This window comes from Bubalus bubalis, chromosome 24, assembly GCF_019923935.1.
Source record: "Bubalus bubalis isolate 160015118507 breed Murrah chromosome 24, NDDB_SH_1, whole genome shotgun sequence".
Taxonomy (NCBI): Eukaryota; Metazoa; Chordata; class Mammalia; order Artiodactyla; family Bovidae; genus Bubalus; species Bubalus bubalis.
This window is the reverse complement of record NC_059180.1, coordinates 24,236,585-24,256,734: the sequence shown is the minus strand read 5'-3', so window position 1 is coordinate 24,256,734 and position 20,150 is coordinate 24,236,585. Positions and strand designations below refer to the sequence as shown.

At 46.0% G+C, this 20,150-nt stretch overlaps 1 protein-coding gene across 2 annotated transcripts; it reads right to left on the bottom strand.

Moving 5' to 3' along the window:
* Positions 1-741: 741 nt before the first annotated feature.
* On the bottom strand, positions 742-19,462 carry UMOD (uromodulin). Of its 2 annotated transcripts, none has more exons than XM_006073919.4 (11): positions 19,331-19,462; positions 17,645-17,840; positions 15,653-16,429; positions 15,452-15,559; positions 13,778-13,986; positions 9,732-9,880; positions 7,201-7,446; positions 4,014-4,176; positions 3,330-3,411; positions 2,122-2,163; positions 742-1,072 (listed from the first exon to the last, which is right to left on the bottom strand). In XM_006073919.4, exons 2-11 carry the CDS (start codon positions 17,736-17,738, stop codon positions 1,011-1,013), a joined length of 1,932 nt encoding a protein of 643 aa, XP_006073981.4. In that variant the 5' UTR covers positions 17,739-17,840; positions 19,331-19,462; the 3' UTR covers positions 742-1,010. The 2 variants fall into 2 exon arrangements, with proteins under 2 accessions (XP_006073981.4, XP_044791744.2); XM_044935809.2 differs by lacking the exon at positions 19,331-19,462 and adding an exon at positions 18,134-18,233.
* Positions 19,463-20,150: the final 688 nt, after the last annotated feature.

The following is a 20,150-nucleotide window of genomic DNA, read 5'->3' as shown; positions in this document are numbered from 1 at the left end:
GTCTCCAGTTATGCCTCCAAGGAACCTCCTAGAGGTCTCCCTTGCAAAATATCCTCTCTCAATGGAGTTAATGGTCTGCTTTCTGTTTCTGCTGCCAAGTCCTTGTAAACAGGTCTACATCTCCTGCATTGGGCAGGGAGAGAAGTACAAAGGATGGTGGGACATGCCATCTAAGTCCCTTATATAAGGATTGTGAGACTCCAGAGCCTGGGGCTGTGTCTATCCTATTCAGGACTATCTTTTCCCAGCACTTAGCATCGTGCCTGGCACATACTGGGTGCTCAAATAAATGTTTCTGGAAAGCTGAATGAACCCTGTGAGGGTATCATAATTATTACCATATGATAGAAGCAGCAGCCTCCTGTTATACCCTCCATTTCTGCAATGCCTGACAGACCTATAATTACTTGTTCTTTTCCCCTTCCAGACCTTAAGTTCTGGGAAGGCAGAGGTTGTTTACTGATGTATCCCTAGTACATTGCCTGAATCATAGTAGGTTACCAGCAAATATTTCTTGACTGACTGAAAGGATAGATGGATGGATAAAGTTCAGAGACAGTGTGCATTTTATTTAAGCTCATAAAACCAGAGTTGAACCCAGTCTGTGACCAGACCATGAAGTCCATTAGGGCAGGAATAGAGTCTGCTTTTTCTCACCCTCAGATCCTTAGCACCACAGACAGGCCTACACGGAGCAGGTGCTCAATAAATACTTGTTGAATGAATGAATGACTCACAGACTGAGCTTTTTTTAATTATTATTTTGCAATACCCTTTAAGGAGATAGGGGCCTCATGAACAGACATATCACAAGCCCCATTTTGAGAGAAAGCAGCATTTAAAGACACAGGCTATTTTTTTGGTAACAAGGATTAAAGGGGAGAAAAATAGGAGCAGAGTGACTGAAGTGTGGGCTCCTTTCTCTATGGGTGGAGTGCTAGCCTGCATCGCCTCGCCAGTCAGTAGAAAGTGAGTTGGTAGCCACAGAGTACAGGATTTCCGGCCACTGGTCATGGAGACGTCAGGGTCAAAGTGGCCGACAGAAGCAGAGGCAGCCAGACCTGCAGAAGCCCTGAAAAGAAAGAGATGACAGGGTTGCTGCTAGCATTGATGTGCACATTTTATGCGCAAAACTAACATAAAATGCCTCCTCTAAATTGACCAATTAGGAAAGAACATGTTCTCTGACCGGATCAGTTAGAAAAAGGAAGTTTTTTCTTTACCTGCCCTGAAAACCAGTTAGAAAAAGGTGCCCTCCCAGATGGGCCAATCTGAAAAAGGCAGACTTTCTGCAGGCACTAGCTGATAGCCACTCAAAAGGGTACTCCTGTGAAGTGACCAACCTACTCAACCTCGGTGACCTTGAGGGATAGTTACAAAGGGCAAGCCTCTTGGGGGCACCTTGCCTCTCCAGGACTGAGCTCACTGATCCTGGAATGAACTAGCTCATGTCAAACATTAGGTTGGTGTAACAACCCATTCAGATCTAGGTGCCAAGAGCCAAGCAGAGCAACAATTACACAGATTCACTTTTTAATCCAGATTTTCAGACAATTTAGCAGCCATAACAGTCAAGGGCCATTAAAATGCTGCCGGTCTCCGGTCTTTGTGGTCAGAGGAGCAGAGAAGCAGAAAACAGAGTTTTTTGTTTGTCTGCCATGTTCATCCTGGCACCAAACATCCTGACAAAGGTGTTAGAGATACATCTTGAAGCTTCAGGAAATGCCCAAGGTGCAGATCACAACGCAGTGTGTGTGTCCACTGCGTACAGGTGTGTGACAAGCATGCGTGTGTTGGCATATGCAGATTCACACACAAGCAGCTGCGGCTGTCGTGACGTTTTGTGTGCATGTGACCTCGTGGGTGTGTGTGAAAAAGTCTAGGTGATGTTTGCTCTTGTGCACCTGTCTGTGTGTGCCTGCGTCTATGTGCACTGTCGTGGGACAACACAGGTGTGTGTGCGCATGTGCAGCCCCAGGTCCAGCACTTTCCACAAACGCAGTCACCTCTTCAGAGCTCAGGCCAAGCAGACCAGGCACTCCAGCACGCCCTAGGCCAACGGATAAAAGCCTCAGATGAAGGTTTTGGTCAAGTCCCTGTGCAAAGAGGATCTGAACTTACCCAAGCTACTGGGAGCAGCCCTTGACATTGCAGCCTGGCCCCCTGTGGGAGGAAACAAGGATCAGTGCACAGGAAGCCTGGAAGAAGCCCCTTCCATCTGCTCTTCCTTGCAGCCAGAGTGTGGTCTTTTAAAAACCCCAATCTGGTCATCTCACTCCCCTGCTTTGGATCCCTCGGGGGCTGCCGTCTACTTTCAGGAGAAAGAGCCCAAAACCTTAGCAAGAACTACATGCTATTTATATTTCAATTAGAAGAAGGAGAAAGGGAAGGGGAAGGAGAAGAAGAAAAAAGAGAAGTACTATCATTGAAAGGACTGATGTTGAAGCTGAAACTCCAATACTTTGGCCACCTGATGCGAAAAGCTGACTCATTTTAAAAGACGCTGATGCTGGGAAAGATTGAGGGCAGGAGGAGAAGGGGATGGCAGAGGATGAGATGGTTGGATGGCATCACCGACTCAATGGACGTGAGTTTGGGTAAACTCCGGGAATTGGTGGTGGACAGGGAGGCCTGGTGTGCTGCGGTTCCTGGGGTCGCAAAGAGTCAGACACGACTGATCAACTGAACTGAACTGATAAGGCCTCATGTGGTCTGGTCCCCCACCTCCATCAGCTCTCCCACACCAACCTCCCCTCCTCCTTTCAGCCCGCCTGGCCAGTTCCTCTAGCACCCTGGGTTCCCTCCTGCACAGGCCTTTTGCTCATTCTCTACTCTCTCCCTGGGATTCCTCCCTCTTTTCCATTTCTCCTGACCCCTGTTACTTAATCCTTTCTCAGTTTCCAAACCTCACTTCCTTTCTTCCCTAATCCTCCAGACTAGGTCTGCTTCCCCTGTAGCAAGAGCTCAGAGTTCCAATCCATGTTCACGCCTGCACTTATCACAGCTCCAGAGACACATGATTATTTAAATGATGTCTCCTCTACCGGTCCATAAGTGGCACACGAGCCAGGCTTGTACCCACTGCTGCTCATCCTGAGCCCCCAGCCACTAACACAAGGCCTGGCACAAGGCAGGCATGAGAAGACAGCCGTGCAATGAATGAGAACCTGCAGGAGGAAGGCAGCTTATAGTCTACATTGCCTCACAGGATTTACTTGCTCCAGCTCTTCGGACCCCAGTAAGATCCCAAGTGCCAGGTTCTCTCACCTCTCCTCATCTCCAGAGAACATTTCTCACCAGGAACATGGAGAGGGGAGTGGCCTTCTTACCCTTCCGTGTGATGGGACCCAAGTTCAGGACACGGGTTTGGTCTATGATGCTCCCACTGCGGAATCTGGTCTCAGGGCAGGTCTGCAGGGAGAGGGTGACAAAGAAACCTTTCCACAAGAGAGACTGAATGAGGCCCTGCCATGTGGAGCTGGGTGCACCCCTCATAAGAGCAATCTCTTGCCTCAGGCTGGGGCTTGAGGATGGTAGAGGCAGGGGTTGTTAGGAGATCTGAATACATGCGTTCATGTCCCAGCTCTGCCGTTTGTTAGATGTATGATCTTAGGCAAGTCACTCACATTTTCTAAGCCTCTCTCCCCATATGGAAAAAGGGGCTAATAAAATACCTCCCTTTATAGAGTTGCTGTGAAGTATCAAAAAGCTAACGTGCAAATTGCACACAGTGCTTAAAAATGTCAGTTTCTGCTATTAGAACACAAGCTTGCAGATAAATGAGAGGTTCACCAGCCTACTGCAGTGCCCTGATCTCACCCAGCTTCCCCACAGCCTAGTCTCAGGTCTGGCCATGGCAGCCTCATCTTATAGCTTTGACTACCCCTGTACTAAAATGGAAATATGGCAGAGACGTTTTGTTTTCTTTTCACCTTGTGGCCAAGCGTCTTGGGTTACGGGAGTTGGGTGTGAGCGTGTGGCAAGCAGACTGAGGGAAGGGAGGTCTGACTCACAGGTCTGCACTTTTCATTCACGGTGTCACAGAGATACACTTCACAATGCAGGTACACCAGGTCGTAGTTTCCAGCAAAACGGAACATCTGGACAGAAAACCGGCCCTGAGGGGACTCCCCATTCTCCTCCACTTGGATGGTTGAGTCTGCAGCGCGTGGACATCTGGGAAGGGGACATCATATAACATGGTTGGTTATGCAAACACTCTGGGTCCAGACTTCCTGGGTTCAGATCTTACTCTATCACATATTAGCTGTGTGACTATGGGCAATTTACTCAATCTCTCTGAGCCTGTTGCCCTATCTATGTGCGAGGAATAATAATTTTAACTTACATTGTAAGACAGTTGCGATAATTAAATGAGTTAAAATTACAAGGTAAACAGTATATGCCATACAATAGGTGCTATGTGTATGTGACTCTAAAATACAAATGTAATCAGTTCAGAGCTTAAGGACAGTTACTTAAGGATAGTAAGTAAGCACTTAAGTAAGTGTATCCTTAAGTAAGCACTTTTTGATTTCTCAGGAAATGGCATTCAGGATTCATTGCTGCTGCTGCGGCTAAGTCGCTTCAGTCATATCCGACTCTGTGCGATCCCATAGACAGCAGCCCACCAGGCTCCCCTGTCCCTGGAATTCTCCAGGAAAGAACACTGGAGTGTGTTGCCATTTCCTTCTCCAAGGCATGAAAGTGAAAAACAAAAGTGAAGTCGCTCAGTCGTGTCCGACTCTTAGCGACCCCACAGACTGCAGCCTGCCAGGCTCCTCGGTCCATGGGATTTTCCAGGCAGGAATCATTACCTACCATTTATTGGCTATCTACTAGTGCCTGGTGTTAATTCTAACATTGGAAACATCTGAGCACTGAAGGCTGCTGGCCACGTTGGGGTGTGTATGTGTGCTCATCAGCACACATTATTACCCAGCGCACCCAAACACGCAGAAACTCAAAACTGCACATCTGGAGACTCACGTGGATGCTGGGCTGGATCAGGGTACACAGGCACTCTGAGCAGGCAAATCGGGCACCCCGTCTGCTTTTTGACACTATCCGCTCAAAATGGACTTAGGAAAGGGGCTGAAGGCTGACTGCATTGGAGGACCGAGAAAGAAACTTCTCGGAATGGTGTTCCTTTTGTTCTGTGTCCCTTACAATTCAAATCTGACTCTACTTGACAAAAGAAAAGCCCTGTGGTTAAGGGGACCCACCTTACAAAAAGCAGAGGAAGAGGCAGCCAGCACTGCCCTTGGCAGCCCCAGGCAGTCAACCCAAGTAAGGCACCTACGTGTCTCCCCCAGCCCCTAAGCACCTCCTCAACTCATCTCCTCCTTACACCCCTGTGATATTCTGAACAACTCACAGACTGGCAGTCCTCAGCCCAGCTCCCACTCATGCCACGGCAGAAACACAGGGCCTCAGCCAGCATTTCTTCATGCTTCGTTTTCAAGACTTTTTAAGCTTTTAACAATATACATGCTCTACCTTTATACTCAGATAAACATACACACACACACACACACACACACACACACACACAAGCTTAAAAATCCCTGCACAGTAGATTTTATTCATGCCTGTTTCACATATGAGAACAAGAATATCCAGACAGATGAGCTGACTTGTATCTTGAACTAAGAAACAGCAAACCCATGCTATGAGCCCAAGTCTCCATGATGTCCCAGTCAAGGTCATGTCAATATTTTTCAAATTTCAGTTCTTTTTTGCCTAATACAGAAACCACCTCCCTGAATGTTTTCCTGTTTGCCAACATCTGTACTATTATTTTACATTATTATATTATTATTATTACTATTTTTCTTTAAATCTACAAACTTTTTTTTTTAAAAAAAGATCATGACCACAAATAGCAAACCAAGGGCTTCCCAGGTGGCAAAATAAAGAATCTCCACCTGCCAATACAGGAGATGCAAGAGATGAGGGTTCCATCCTGAGGTCAGGGAGATCCCCTGGAGTAGGAAATGGCAACCCACTTCAGTACTCTTGCCTGCAGACTTATATGGACAGAGGAACCTGGCAGGCTACAGTCCGTGGGGTCACAAAGAATTGAACGACTGAGAACATAGCACATTACTTGCCATATATAAAACACAACCATACAAACACAGTCAGACACTACTATTACATTTTACTTCAACACTGTTGATTGTAAAAGCCCCCCAAAAGACTTCTGCTCTCCTTTCTTTTTGTTGTAAAGGGAGATTAGCAAATAACAGAAGTGTGAACACCAGATGAGCACCCAATTGACGTGACCAGGCAGATTCTAAGAGAAGTGAGACAGAAATAGGTCAGGGTCTCCTGGGAGCGCTTTCTCTGACTGCACTATTAAGACAGCAACTCCCCTCCCTTTTTCCTGCTTCATTTTTTTCTCTATAGCACCATCATCATTAACATGCCATGGATGGCACTTTCGTTTAATTGTTGATCTCCCCACTTAGAATATCAGCGATAAGGGTACAGAGACTTTTGTCTCTTCTATTCACTGTTATCCACATAGCCTGGCACACAATAAGCTTCCAAAAATATCTGTTCAATTTATGAATGAAAATGTGAACCACTTTCTCACAGTGTGGTTCATGTTTCTCTAATGTGTTTGAGTTAAAAGCGGTCCATCTGTGTCCTCCCTGTTTCAACTGACCCTTGTCTAACCATGCCTCTGCTGTATTCCTCCCAGCCAAGTGCCAGCCTGCTCCTGTCCAGGGCGTGCCTTTCCATCACGTTCCTCATCCTTTTCTGAATCCTAGACCCCCTCTGCCATCTGGTGAAGCCTATGCATTCCTCGTCAAAAGTAATGCTTTAAATGCATACACTAAATTACATAAGATAATAAAAAAAACAATTAAATATAATTCTTAAAATATTAAACTTAATACATCATATATTTACATATCTGGATATAAATATATATTTACAAGTATTTGATATATATCAAATAATAAGATCTAGTTGAAATTCTAATACTACAATATAGTAAAATCAGTAAAAATACTGACTTGTGTAAATGTCTTCAAGTGTCCTGCTAATACTTCTCTGGTTTGTTGCCTATATCATAATGAATGACAGTGCTAAATTTCAGCTAGAGGTGAATGAATGTGAAGATGTACTTTGTACCCATCCAAGTCTAAAGACTCTCCCCGGCCCCAAATTCTAACCAACAGGCCTTACCTGTCCTGGATGATGAAGTATTTCAAGGGGTCTGTGGCATTGCTGCTGGGTGTGGCATAGCAGTTGGTCATGAGCAGTACAAACCGGGACAAGTCACCCCCATCCAGCATGGTGCCGACGTAGAGAAACGCCTCTGTGGACAGGGTCACAGAGGAGCCTTGGTAGGGCTGTGTGTAGGCAGGGCTCTGGAAGAGTGCCATTCGCACGGTGAATGTGCCGGTCCCGCCCATGCTGATGTTGAGGGCGCTGCAGGGGGAGAGAGGCTGGTGAGAGAACCAGAACCAAGAACAGCAACAGATAGGCCACTCTTTCTGATCTGCATTCTTGGGCCATCCCTGGTAGTTATTTGGATTTTTATCCAGCAACAGGACTGGAATCCACCAACCACTGCTCTGCAAAATACAATAATCACACACAGGTCACTTAGGGATCTTGTTGAAGTGCAGATTCTGGATCTGTAGCTTTGGGATAGGGCTCAAGGTTCTGCATTTCTAATAAGCTCCCAGATGACGCTGCTGCTTCTGATCCAGAGATCATATTTTTCTGTAACACGTCTACCCCCTCACATGGTGGCCCTTGCATTTAAGTGTGGCAAACACATTCTCAAGGGAATCACCTAGATTCCTTTTTTGATCTTAATATAGAACAGTTTTAAAAGATGGGCTATGAGTCCTACAGGCCTTAGTCAGAGTTCTGGTTCCACCTACAGCAGAAGATTAGGATTTTTAAAATGCATTATTTTAAATCACATTAAAAACAGCCACACTGATGGTAACTCCATGGGGATTATCCTACAAAGGACACTGAAAGACTGATGCCCCAGGAAAGGGGGTACATGAGAAATAGTAATGCGGAAGTCCATTTTAGAGGTGAGTACTGGATTATTTGTTTGGACTTGGTGTTCGACTGGGATGAGATTTCTAGCTTAAGCCAGAGAGAGATCTGCATACAGCTGTTTTGTTCCCTGGAACCTAGTAGGTCTGGGGTATGGCCACATTGCTCCAGAGCACTTCTTGGCCAGATGATGTTCCACACAGAGGCAGACAAGGAGCAACTGTCTTCCTTCAAGTCAGTCAAGCACCCTCATCAGTGGCAGGTGCCCTTCTCCAAGTCCAGCTGGCCCAGAAAACACGTGACCATGGACAAGCTTCAAAAAAAAGGTCATGGTAGAGTGGAGGCTCTATGCCTGATGGCCTGGGTTTGAATCCCAGCTCTGTAACTTACTGTCCTCTACCACTTTGGACAAGTTACTAAACTTTCTTTGAACTTCAATTTCAATAATAATAATAATACTTACACCTTCTAGGCCATGCTAAGATTTCAGTGAGGTGTTCCATGTAAAGCAGTTAGCACAATGCCTGACATATGGTCAGCTCTTGCTAAACACTTGTTATTATCACAACTATTATTTTTTTCCCAGTATCTGCATCATTGGCTTGTGATTCATCCTATTCAGAAATGTTCAAGTTTATTTAGCAACAGGATCCTTTTATTTTTTAAGTAATAAAATTGATAAAGAAGATGTGGTACATATACATGATGGGATACTACTCAGCTATAAAAAAGGATGAAATAATGCCATTTGCAGCAACATGGAAGAAACTAGAGATTATCATACTAAGTAAAGTCAGAAAGAGAAAGATGAATATCATATGATATCACTTACATGTAGAATCTAAAATATGGCACAACTGAAGCAATCTATGAAATAGAAATAGACTCACAGATGTATAGAACAGACCTCTGGCTGTCAGGGGAAGGGGGGCTGGTGTAGGGGGGTTGGGATTAGCAGATTCAAGCTATTATACACAGAATGGATAAACAGCAAGGTCCTACTGTATAGCACTGGAAACTAGAATCAATAACCTATGATAAACCATAATGGAAAAGAATATTAAAAAAGAATGCATAGAAATTAACACAACATTGTAAATCAACTATACTTCAATTGAAAAAATAAAATTTAAAAAGTTCTCTGGTTCACATCCCCAAATCACCTCCTTAAAGACCGTCACACTTCAAGAAGCATAATTTGTAAACCCCTCTTTATTCAAATTTCTCCTATTTACAGAGAAAGAAACTGAGATCCAAATATGGGGTACAATTTGCCCAGTCCCATAGCAGGTCTGAACTGAGACTCCAACCTTCTTTCCTTTGGTCCAACCACTCTACCCCTCAGATAAACCAGGGACCCTAATATGGGTTTCATCTCTGCAGAGCACTTTTGTGCTTCTAAGAAAGACAGTACATTACTGCTAAATCCATTTCACATACGAGAAGACTGACGCCTAGAATAGGGTTATCAATTTCCCAAAGCCATTTGTGTGATAGAGCCAGGATTTGAAAGTGGGCTCCAGATTTCCTAGCTGGGTTCTTCATGGACTCTTTTTGGAATCCAACACTGCCTCCCAGCTGACTGCCTCCAATCAACTCCTTATTGGTGGCAGCTGACAGAGAAGCTGAGGTCCTGGTGGCCAAGGGTTTGTGGGGTGGAGTTGGCCAGGGACACTGGGGACCCTCTCTGGCCGCACCTGACCATTGGCTGCAGGGAGGTCTTCAGGCTGACTTTCATGTCCAAGGGATAGGAGCACGCAAAGTTGATTCTGATGTTGAGGTCACGGATGATGATCTCATCTGCCAGGTAGAGAGTGTTGCTGTATGTGGCGTGGGTCTCATTCCTCTGTATTGGGGTAGGAAGGTCGGGGGAGGAAGGGCGGAAAAGGCATAGAATCTGAGTAGGATTCAAAACCAAAGGCATTGAAACTGCTGAAACTGCTCTCCCAGTTTCCATTAGCATGAGTCATGAGCTAGACACCCCCCACCCAAGCTGAATGTCCCTACTGCATCTTTGCACGGATCCTTCAATGACACTGAGAGGCAGGATGACCACCTCCCTAATAAGATGGAAGTTCATGGGAACTGGGTAACTTATCCATGGTACAGGGGGTCTAAGAAGCCTGGACTCTTCCCATCACCTCATGCCTCCTCTCGCGCACGCCAAAAGACTAAAAATCACATACTGAGTCATCATTAATGGCAGATTGTCAAAAAGTCATATTTGGCAAATGACAATTATTTCCTTGTTTCTTATGTCTTTTTTTTTTTTTTCTCTCTCTCTGTGGGGGATGAGGGAGATGCAAGGAAGCAGAATCCACTCACACAAATGTTTACCTCTGGGTCCCTTTGGAGGAGGCTTCTGTAGCTGAGGCCCTGGCTCTCTGAACACTCAAAGTGCAGACTCTGCCTCCCAGGAACCATCAGAGACAAACAGATCTGCTTCTGAACTCAGTGCTGATACCTACTGGCTTAGAATAGTCATTGCCCTGTTGGGGTACTACCTTTCCCATCTGTCAAATGGGGAACTATCACTATGGATTGTCCTCTTTATTTGAAACTGACATTTATTGAGCACTTACTTTGTGCCAGTCACTTGTCCTAATCACTTTGCACACAGTAACTCCTTTAACTCTCCTAACCCTATGAAGTCAGAAATAACTCCAGAAAGAATGAAGGGATGGAGCCAAAGCAAAAAGAATACCCAGCTGTGGATGTGACTGGTGATAGAAGCAAGGTCCGATGCTGTAAAGAGCAATATTGAATAGCAACCTGGAATGTCAGGTCCATGAATCAAGGCAAATTGGAAGTGGTCATACAAGAGATGGCAAGAGTGAATTTTGACATTCTAGGAATCAGCAAACTGAAATGGACTGGAATGGGTGAATTTAACTCAGATGACCACTATATCTACTACTGCAGACAGGAATCCCTCAGAAGAAATACAGTAGCCATCATGGTCAACAAAAGAGTCTGAAATGCAGTACTTGGATGCAATCTCAAAAACGACAGAATGATCTCTGTTTGTTTCCAAGGCAAACCATTCAATATCACAGTAATCCAAGTCTATGCCCCATTGAGTAACGCTGAAAAAGCTGACGTTGAACGGTTCTATGAAGACCTACAAGACCTTTTAGAACTAACACCCAAAAAAGATGTCCTTTTCATTATAGGGGACTGGAAAGCAAAAGTAGGAAGTCAAGAAACACCTGGAGTAACAGGCAAATTTGGCCTTGGAATACGGACTGAAGCAGGACAAAGACTAATAGAGTTTTGCCAAGAAAATGCACTGGTCATAACAAACACCCTCTTCCAACAACACAAGAGAAGACTCTATACATGGATATCACCAGATGGTCAACACCGAAATCAGACTGATTATATTCTTTGCAGCCAAAGATGGAGAAGCTCTATACAGTCAGCAAAAACAAGACCAGGAGTTGACTCTGGCTCAGACCATGAACTCCTTATTGCCAAATTCAGACTTAAATTGAAGAAAGTAGAGAAAACCACTAGACCATTCACGTATGACCTAAATCAAATCCCTTATGATGATACAGTGGAAGTGAGAAATAGATTTAAGGGCCTAGATCTGATAGATAGAGTGCCTGATAAACTATGGAATGAGGTTCATGACATTGTACAGGAGACAGGGATCAAGACCATCCCCATGGAAAAGAAATGCAAAAAAGCAAAATGGCTGTCTGGGGAGGCTTACAAATAGCTGTGAAAAGAACACAAGTGAAAAGGAAAGGAGAAAAGGAAAGATATAAACATCTGAATGCAGAGTTCCAAAGAATAGCAACGAGAGATAAGAAAGCCTTCTTCAGTGATCACTGCAAAGAAATAGAGGAAAACAACAGAATGGGAAAGACTAGAGATCTCTTCAAGAAAATCAGAGATACCAAAGGAACATTTCATGCAAAGATGGGCTCGATAAAGGACAGAAATGGTATGGACCTAACAGAAGCAGACGATATTAAGAAGAGATGGCGAGAATACACAGAAGAACTGTACAAAAAAGATCTTCACTACCCAGATAATCATGATGGTGTGATCACTGACCTAGAGCCAGACATCCTGGAATGTGAAGTCAAGTGGGCCTTAGAAAGCATCACTATGAACAAAGCTAGTCCTGGTGATAGAATTCCAGTTGAGCTATTCCAAATCCTGAAAGATGATGCTGTGAAAGTGCTGCACTCAATATGCCAGCAAATTGGAAAACTCAGCAGTGGCCACAGGACTGGAAAAGGTCCATTTTCATTCCAATCCCAAAGAAAGGCAATGCCAAAGAATACTCAAACTACCGCACAATTGCACTCATCTCACACGCTAGTAAAAGAATGCTCAAAATTCTCCAAGCCAGGCTTCAGCAATATGTGAACCATGAACTTCCTGATGTTCAAGCTGGTTTTAGAAAAGGCAGAGGAACCAGAGATCAAATTGCCAACATACGCTGGATCATGGAAAAAGCAAGAGAGTTCCAGAAAAACATCTATTTCTGCTCTATTGACTATGCCAAAGCCTTTGACTGTGTGGATCACAATCAACTGTGGAAAATTCTGAAAGAGATGGGAATACCAGACCACCTGATCTGCCTCTTGAGAAATTTGTATGCAGGTCAGGAAGCAACAGTTAGAACTGGACATGGAACAACAGGCTGGTTCCAAATAGGAAAAGGAATACGTCAAGGCTGTATATTGTCACCCTGATTATTTAACTTACATGCAGAGTACATCATGAGAAACGCTGGACTGGAAGAAACACAAGCTGGAATCAAGACTGCTGGGAGAAATATCAATAACCTCAGATATGCAGATGACACCACCCTTATGGCAGAAAGTGAAGAGGAACGCAAAAGCCTCTTGATGAAAGTGAAAAGTGGAGAGTGAAAAAGTTGGCTTAAAGCTCAACATTCAGAAAACAAAGATCGTGGCATCTGGTCCCATGACTTCATGGGAAATAGATGGGGAAACAGTGGAAACAGTGTCAGACTTTATTTTTCTGGGCGCCAAAATCACTACAGATGGTGACTGCAGCCATGAAATTAAAAGACGCTTACTCCTTGGAAGGAAAGTTATGACCAACCTAGATAGCATATTCAAAAGCAGAGACATTACTTTGCCAACAAAGGTCCGTCTAGTCAAGGCTATGGTTTTTCCAGTGGTCATGTATGGATGTGAGAGTTGGACTGTGAAGAAGGCTGAGCGCCGAAGAATTGATGCTTTTGAACTGTGGTGTTGGAGAAGACTCTTGAGAGTCCCTTGGACTGCAAGGAGATCCAACTAGTCCATTCTGAAGGAGATCAGCCCTGGGATTTCTTTGGAAGGAATGATGCTAAAGCTGAAACTCCAGTACTTTGGCCACCTGATGTGAAGAGTTGACTCCTTGGAAAAGACTCTGATGCTGGGAGGGATTGGGGGCAAGAGGAGAAGGAGACAACAGAGGATGAGATAGCTGGATGGCATCACTGACTCCATGGACATGAGTCTGAGTGAACTCTGGGAATTGGTGATGGACAGGGAGGCCTGGCATGCTGCGATTCATGGGGTCGCAAAGAGTCGGACATGACTGAGGGACTGATCTGATCTGATCTGATCTGAACCCTATGAAGGAGTTACTATTACTCTATTTTCAGCAGAGGAAGCTGAGCCACATCCATGTTAAATAACTCACCCAGTTCACACAACTAGTAAGTGGTGGGGCTGTGCTCCGACCCCGTCCCACACCGGCCAGGACGTACCGTCATCACTGTCCCACAGGGGCCATCCCTGGCTGGGGTCACCACTGACATCCAGTCCCGGTCGCCCCTCTCAGTGAAGCCTGAGCACTGGCTGTCATGCAGGTACATGAAGACCTTCTCAAAGCCCAGACTCTTCAGCTGGCACTTGCTCAGGGACAACTTAATGTCATCAACCCCACATTCCAGCCTGCGCTCCAGGAGGGAGAGATCTGAAATGGTCAGGGAAGGCAGGATTGGAGGCCTGTGACCACAATTCAAGGTTTAGCACATCCCCAGGGCCCAGGTCCAGCTAGCCGGGTTGGCCACCAGCTGGGAGTACTCAGAGTCATGCTGTGGTCTCCCCTCTCAGGGAGGTGGAGACATGAGACTGGGTTCCAAGTATCACTGGATGAATCCATGTGACTAACCACCAGCCCATGTCACCCTAAGCCTAGGCTGTATGCAAAGAAAAGTAACACATTTGGGTCATTCACTGCTCTCTCTGTGTGCTCAGACCTGTCCAACTCTTTGCAACTCTATGGACAGACTGTAGCCTGCCAGACTCCACAGCCCCAGCACTAAATATCATTGAATCCTAATAAAACAAAACAAATAGCAAGCAAACAAAGCTAATAAGTTAATGGTAATTTCTTTCCATCCTTTCTGTAACAAGGGGACAATCTTCAAGATTTGCTAATGTTTTTATTATTAACACCATACACTTGCTAATTTTCCTTGAAACCACAGAGAACAGACCTCTGGATAAGTATTTGCAGCATATAAATAGATCCAGTTAGATTTTTTTAATTAAAGTATTACATAGTTGCTGAAATTTAACAACTTTCTTTCATTGTATTCATTATTACTGCCACTGCCCACAGATAAGACACATTAGTGAACTTCAACGGCCCAAGTTTACTTAAAAGAAGGTTGTGACTAAAACCAAGACTGGAATTTGGGAAACACTAGCCAAGGCAACCCACTCCAGTACTCTTGCCTGGAAAATCCCATGGGCAGAGGAGCCTGGTAGGCTGCTGTCTATGGGGTCCCTAAGAGTCAGACACGACTGAGTGACTTCACTTTCACTTTTCACTTCATGCATTGGAGAAGGAAATGGCAACCCACTCCAGTGTTCTTGCCTGGAGAATCCCAGGGACGGGGGAGCCTGGTGGGCTGCCGTCTATGGGGTCACACAGAGTCGGACACGACTGAAGCAACTTAGCAGCAGCAGCAGCCTGCTTCAATCATTATGTATACAGGGAAACAGGTTTAGAGATGGCCAGGGCCCTGCTCAGGGTCCTCAGCCGGTCAGTGGAGGGCCCAGTCCAAGAAACCACAGACTGCTGGCCAGGCCTGTGTTCTTGTACTGTGGGAATACAGCTCAGGTTAGCCTTTGGCCAATAGGTGGCAACCTCCTGCTTATCCATCAGGATTTTGGGGGCCTCTGAAAGAAGCCTGGGAGTGGGGGTGTTCCTCAAGCTCTGGGAGCTTATGGGTCAACTAAGGGGAGACTCCAGGAATCCAGAGAGCTTCTGGCTGATTTTAATGGGTATTACTGGACTGACTTTCCACTCCAATTGGATAATATGCACACCCTGGGTCATCCCCACGGGCCCCCAATTCACACACAGGAATATGTCCCTCCCCAGGTCCCTGGCATTTCTGAGTACCACCCCACCTCCCCACCGGCCTCACCGGTGACGTTGAAGTCCTGTTTGCACTTGCAGTGCCATTCGCCATTATCCGCTTTGCAGTCCTCATCCACACGGCACTCCTCACACGTCCCCTCCACAGAGCTGGGGTCTGCAGGGTCACAGATACAGGCAACAAGGATGAGCTCCAGTCTCTCGGGGCGCCCACGGGCCCAGGGCGGGGGGCTGGGAGACACCCGCTCACCTGTGCAGTAAGCCAGATGGCACTCAGGGGGCGCCGTCAGGTTGTACACGTAGTAGCCGCCGGCACAGGCCTTCACTTGGATGGGCGCGTCCCACAGGCAGCAGTCACCGCTCCAGTGTGCACAGGCCACGCGGTTCACGATGCCCTCGTCGCTCGATGGGTGTGTGCCGTTGAGCCACATAGGCGCGGCCGTGTTGCAGTGCAGGACAGGCACGCAGGTCTCGGGCAGGCGCACGCCGGCCTGGCCCACGAAGCGGTACCAGCCGCCCAGACTGACATCACAGATGTAGCCGGAGCCGTACTCTGCGCTGCGCCAGTATTCGTCCAGGATGCGGTGCACCTGGCACGGGTCAGCGCACACGAGCGCGTCGCCCTCCCGCACGCAGTCTAGCCCAGGCCCGCAGGAGCCCGGGGAACACTCACAGTGCCTCCCGTCCCCCAGGTAGCCCGCAGGACACACGCACGAGTAGTTGCCCTCGCCATTGATGCAAGTGGCCAGGGCGTGGCAGCGGCTGAGCCCTGGCTCTGCACACTCGTCCACATCCTCGCAGCCGAGCTCCGAGCTCAGGAGGAAACCTTCAGGGCAGACGCACGTGTAAGAGCCCAGCGTATTCACGCAGCTGTTGGTGGCGGAGCAGTTGTGCGCCCCCGGAACGGCGCATTCGTCCAGATCCACACACTCGAGGCCGTCGCCAGTGAAGCCCTCCTGGCAGGCGCAGGTCGTGGCAGCCCCATCCACCGTACAAGTGGCATTGCTGTGACATTCAGAGCAGCTTTCTGCAGGCAGAAAAGCCCAGATTCAGGGTGGGGGCTGCTAGGCCACTGCTCACCATTCAGAGCAGCTTTCTGCAGGCAGAAAAGCCCAGATTCAGAGTGGGGGCCGCTAGGCCACTGTTCACCAAGAGACTCTTACCAGGGTCCTTAGGGTTCTTTAAGACATAGCAGACCCCCTTTGAAAGAAACAAATAAACCTCCCCCAATGTCTAAACACCCACCTGCATTCTTGTGTTAAGCATTGCATTCAAGCTGTGTGTCATCTTTTCAAGCATCCACCTTTCCACCACCAGAGGAATAATGCAGGTAATAACACTTGACACTTCGGTAAGGATTTGGGGAACCCTGTCACCCCTTCCCCAACTTGATATATTCTACGCCTTTTGCTCAGATCTCCTTCCCTGCCTCCCCTCTCTGCCTAGCAGTGGCACTGACACTTTGTGTGTTCCTCTGTGACAATAATAACAGTAAAGATGGTGAGCTCTCATGGATTAAGCGCTTAGGGTATGCCAGACACTGGGATAGGCATTTTCTATCCATTAGCTAATAGAATCCTCTCCAGTGACCCTGGGGAATTACTTTTGTATTTAGCCATATTTCAAAGGTGAGGAAACTTGAGATTCAGAGGGTTTAAGCTACTTGCTTCATTGGTAAGCAGCAGAGCCAGGACACAAATCGAGGTTGCAGGACCCCAGTGTGTGTGCTCCACGATGACACAATGGTATTTACTCTGCTCCGGAGAACTCCAGTTGGGGCTTGTGTAGAGGTGTCTAGCTCCCTTCTCCAACAAAAAGCTAACAGCCATGTGCAACCCAATGGAAGGGTCACTTATGTGTGAAAGGGGATGTCTTTGGGTACCACCCAGGTATGTTCACATCTCTTGTGTGGTTGAATATGTTCTTGACCTTCCAGTAAAGTGCCGGGGGCAGGGGGGGCGGGCTTAGTGATGTTCTAAACTTTTGTCTCTCAGTATGTGATCCAAGGATCACACCATCAGCATCATCTGGGAGCTCATTAGAATGCAGAGTCTCAGGCCCCACCCCAGGCCTACTGAATCAGAATCTGCATTTTAGTAAAATTCCTGGGTGAGTCCTATGTACATTAAAGTATAAGAAATGAATTTAGAATAAAGACTATGCAAATCCCAAGCATAAAAGGAGAGGGACTGAGACCTCTTCTGCTAACGGTGGCACTGCTCTCTACACACACAGCGCTTACTTGCTGATGAGGTGTCAGTTGCTGCAGGTATGATGACCCAAGAGGCCACCACCACGGCCATCCACATCAAGGTCGGAGAGAAAAGACACTTCATCCTTTCTGCTCCTCACAGCTTCTTCTGGTCTGGCAAGACTTTCCCAAAGGCAAGGAAAGGCTGGCCTCTTGAGATTTCCTTCCTTCCCTGATCCCTGAAGTCCTGTGAACAGAGTCAGATGAGATAAATACATGATGGAACTCCCTTCCCCACAGTTGGGAAAAGTGCTTTGGTTGTGCTCTGTGCAAGTCCAGGAGATGCCATTTATGTGAACCACAAAAAGTGTGTAGTGCTGTGGTCCTTGCTTTGGTAGAGCTTTCCCCTCTGTGGCCTTATTCTTAATTCCCACCACATCCCAGTCTCAGCTCCCCAAGTCTCAGTGCATTTGAAAGAGCTGAGTCTCTCATCTGGAGCAGAAACCTGCAAGACGTGGGGGGTGGGTGTTCTGCACTCACCATTGTATTGGAGGCACCCTTCTGATTCCCTCATGGAAAACTCTGAACTTTCCTAGATGCATTTACTCATTCAACAGAAATTTATTGAGTAGCCAAACAGGAAGCTAAGCACCAAATGTGCCAAATAGGAAGCTAAGTACCAAATGACAGACAAGGTCCCTGACTTCATGCAATTCACAAATTGTAAGGAAGTGGCTTGAGATAAGCAGTTTGAGAGGTGATTAATCTTCATAATGTATTTTAATGTTTCCAGAGTGCTCAGATATTATTTCACTCACCTGGCAAAATAATCTACTAATACCCCAGTTTTTATAGCAGCATAATAAGGTAGCATGGCGGTTAAAAGTATAGGACCTGGAGGCTGCAACAAGGATTTGAACCTCTATTTTACGAACCACTATGATTGGTAAACTCACATGCGACATTGGGCAATGTATTTCAATTCACTAAGACTCAGTTTCCTCATCTATGAAATAGAGATTATTGCTTGCACAAACTGAGTGGCTACAATGCATGAGGCTCAGTGTGAAGTCTCCTGTTAGTAATGCCCTGCTTCATAGGAAAGTGTTTTACAAACCTTAGTGACCATGATCTGCTATAAGGAAAATATTTTATGCCATGATCCAGTACAGTTGCTAACACACACACACACACACACACACACACACGTACACATGAAATAAATGTTTTATAAAGCAATTCTTACCATTACTACGTGCATTCCTTGCTGATATATCCTATTGTATCTAATTAAGAGAAAATTCTGAATGTAACCCACAGATGATTCCGTAATCCACTAATGGGCTGAGAACTGTAGTTTGGCTAATAACAGACTGAATATTATCATCCCGGTATTAACAAAGATGATATATGCAAAGCAGATTCAGAGCAGATGCTCTTGTTCACTGCTTTCTCCATCCCCAATGCCTGGTACATAATAGGAACTTCGCTAATATGGATTGAACAAATGGAAAAATTGTAGTCATTGTTGTTAGGGAAGTGCAAGATCAAAGAGAGGGGAGTTGATTTACCAAAGCCCTTAAAGTCAATAGTCAGCAGCGTAATGACTTATCCTAGCTTTGATTCAAGTGTCCAATCTCTTTATTTCCAGACCCCCATCCCTCAAACAGAATGGGAGTCAGCAAAGACTAGATGGGAGAAGTGGCTAGGAGAAGTGAGAGCTGCAGATAGCCTTACCTGAAACCAGAAAGGTAGAATTAATCCTTTTACAAGTAGGTGACTTTCATATCTATATATATACATCTCTCCCCCACTGGCAATCTCTCCTCCAATGATCCTCTGGTTCTGTTTCTTAATTATTTTAATGGGGGTGGAATATTTTTCCCTTTTGACACAGTGTTTTCCTTTTCTAGGCTGTGAGGTGGTTGTTGTTCTTTTCCCTAATAGGTAGAGACCCCGAATGATTGACACTGGGGGTCACAGTTGTGCCCACAGTTACAAGGGCTCTGTTTTATATCTTTTGGCAACGAGAGGTTCTTTAGTTAGAAATTAACTGGGTAAACAATTTCAAGCGCCTGGGCTTTTCTTGGTCATTGAAAAGCACAAAGTGGAGCCAAGCAGAGGCCAGAATCTGAAGCCAGGCTGCTCCAGGAGAGGGGTGCTCACTGTCCCCACTGGGATGTGTACTTGTGGCCACTCAGTTCCAAAGCAAGTTCCATCCTCATGGGTTCAGCCAGCTCCCCTGGGGTCCCGATGTGAGGAGGAAAGGAGCTGAGAATGCCTGAAGGTCAGAGACAGAAGGTAATTCAGACATCATTGGACCAGATGCTCTGTGAATCAAGAAATTTGAATTCCCATGAAGAAAGGTCCTTGAGAAGTAGATAATTTTGTAAATGAACAGACTGACTTTGGAGTCAGTCTATCTGAATCCTGGTCAGCGTTTTTTGTGTGCCAGTGGGCTCATTTCTTTCCTTCCAGAGGTAATTTTCATCATCTATAAAACAAGAATACCCATGTCCTAGAATTGTTATGGCCATTAAAGAAGATGATGCAAGTT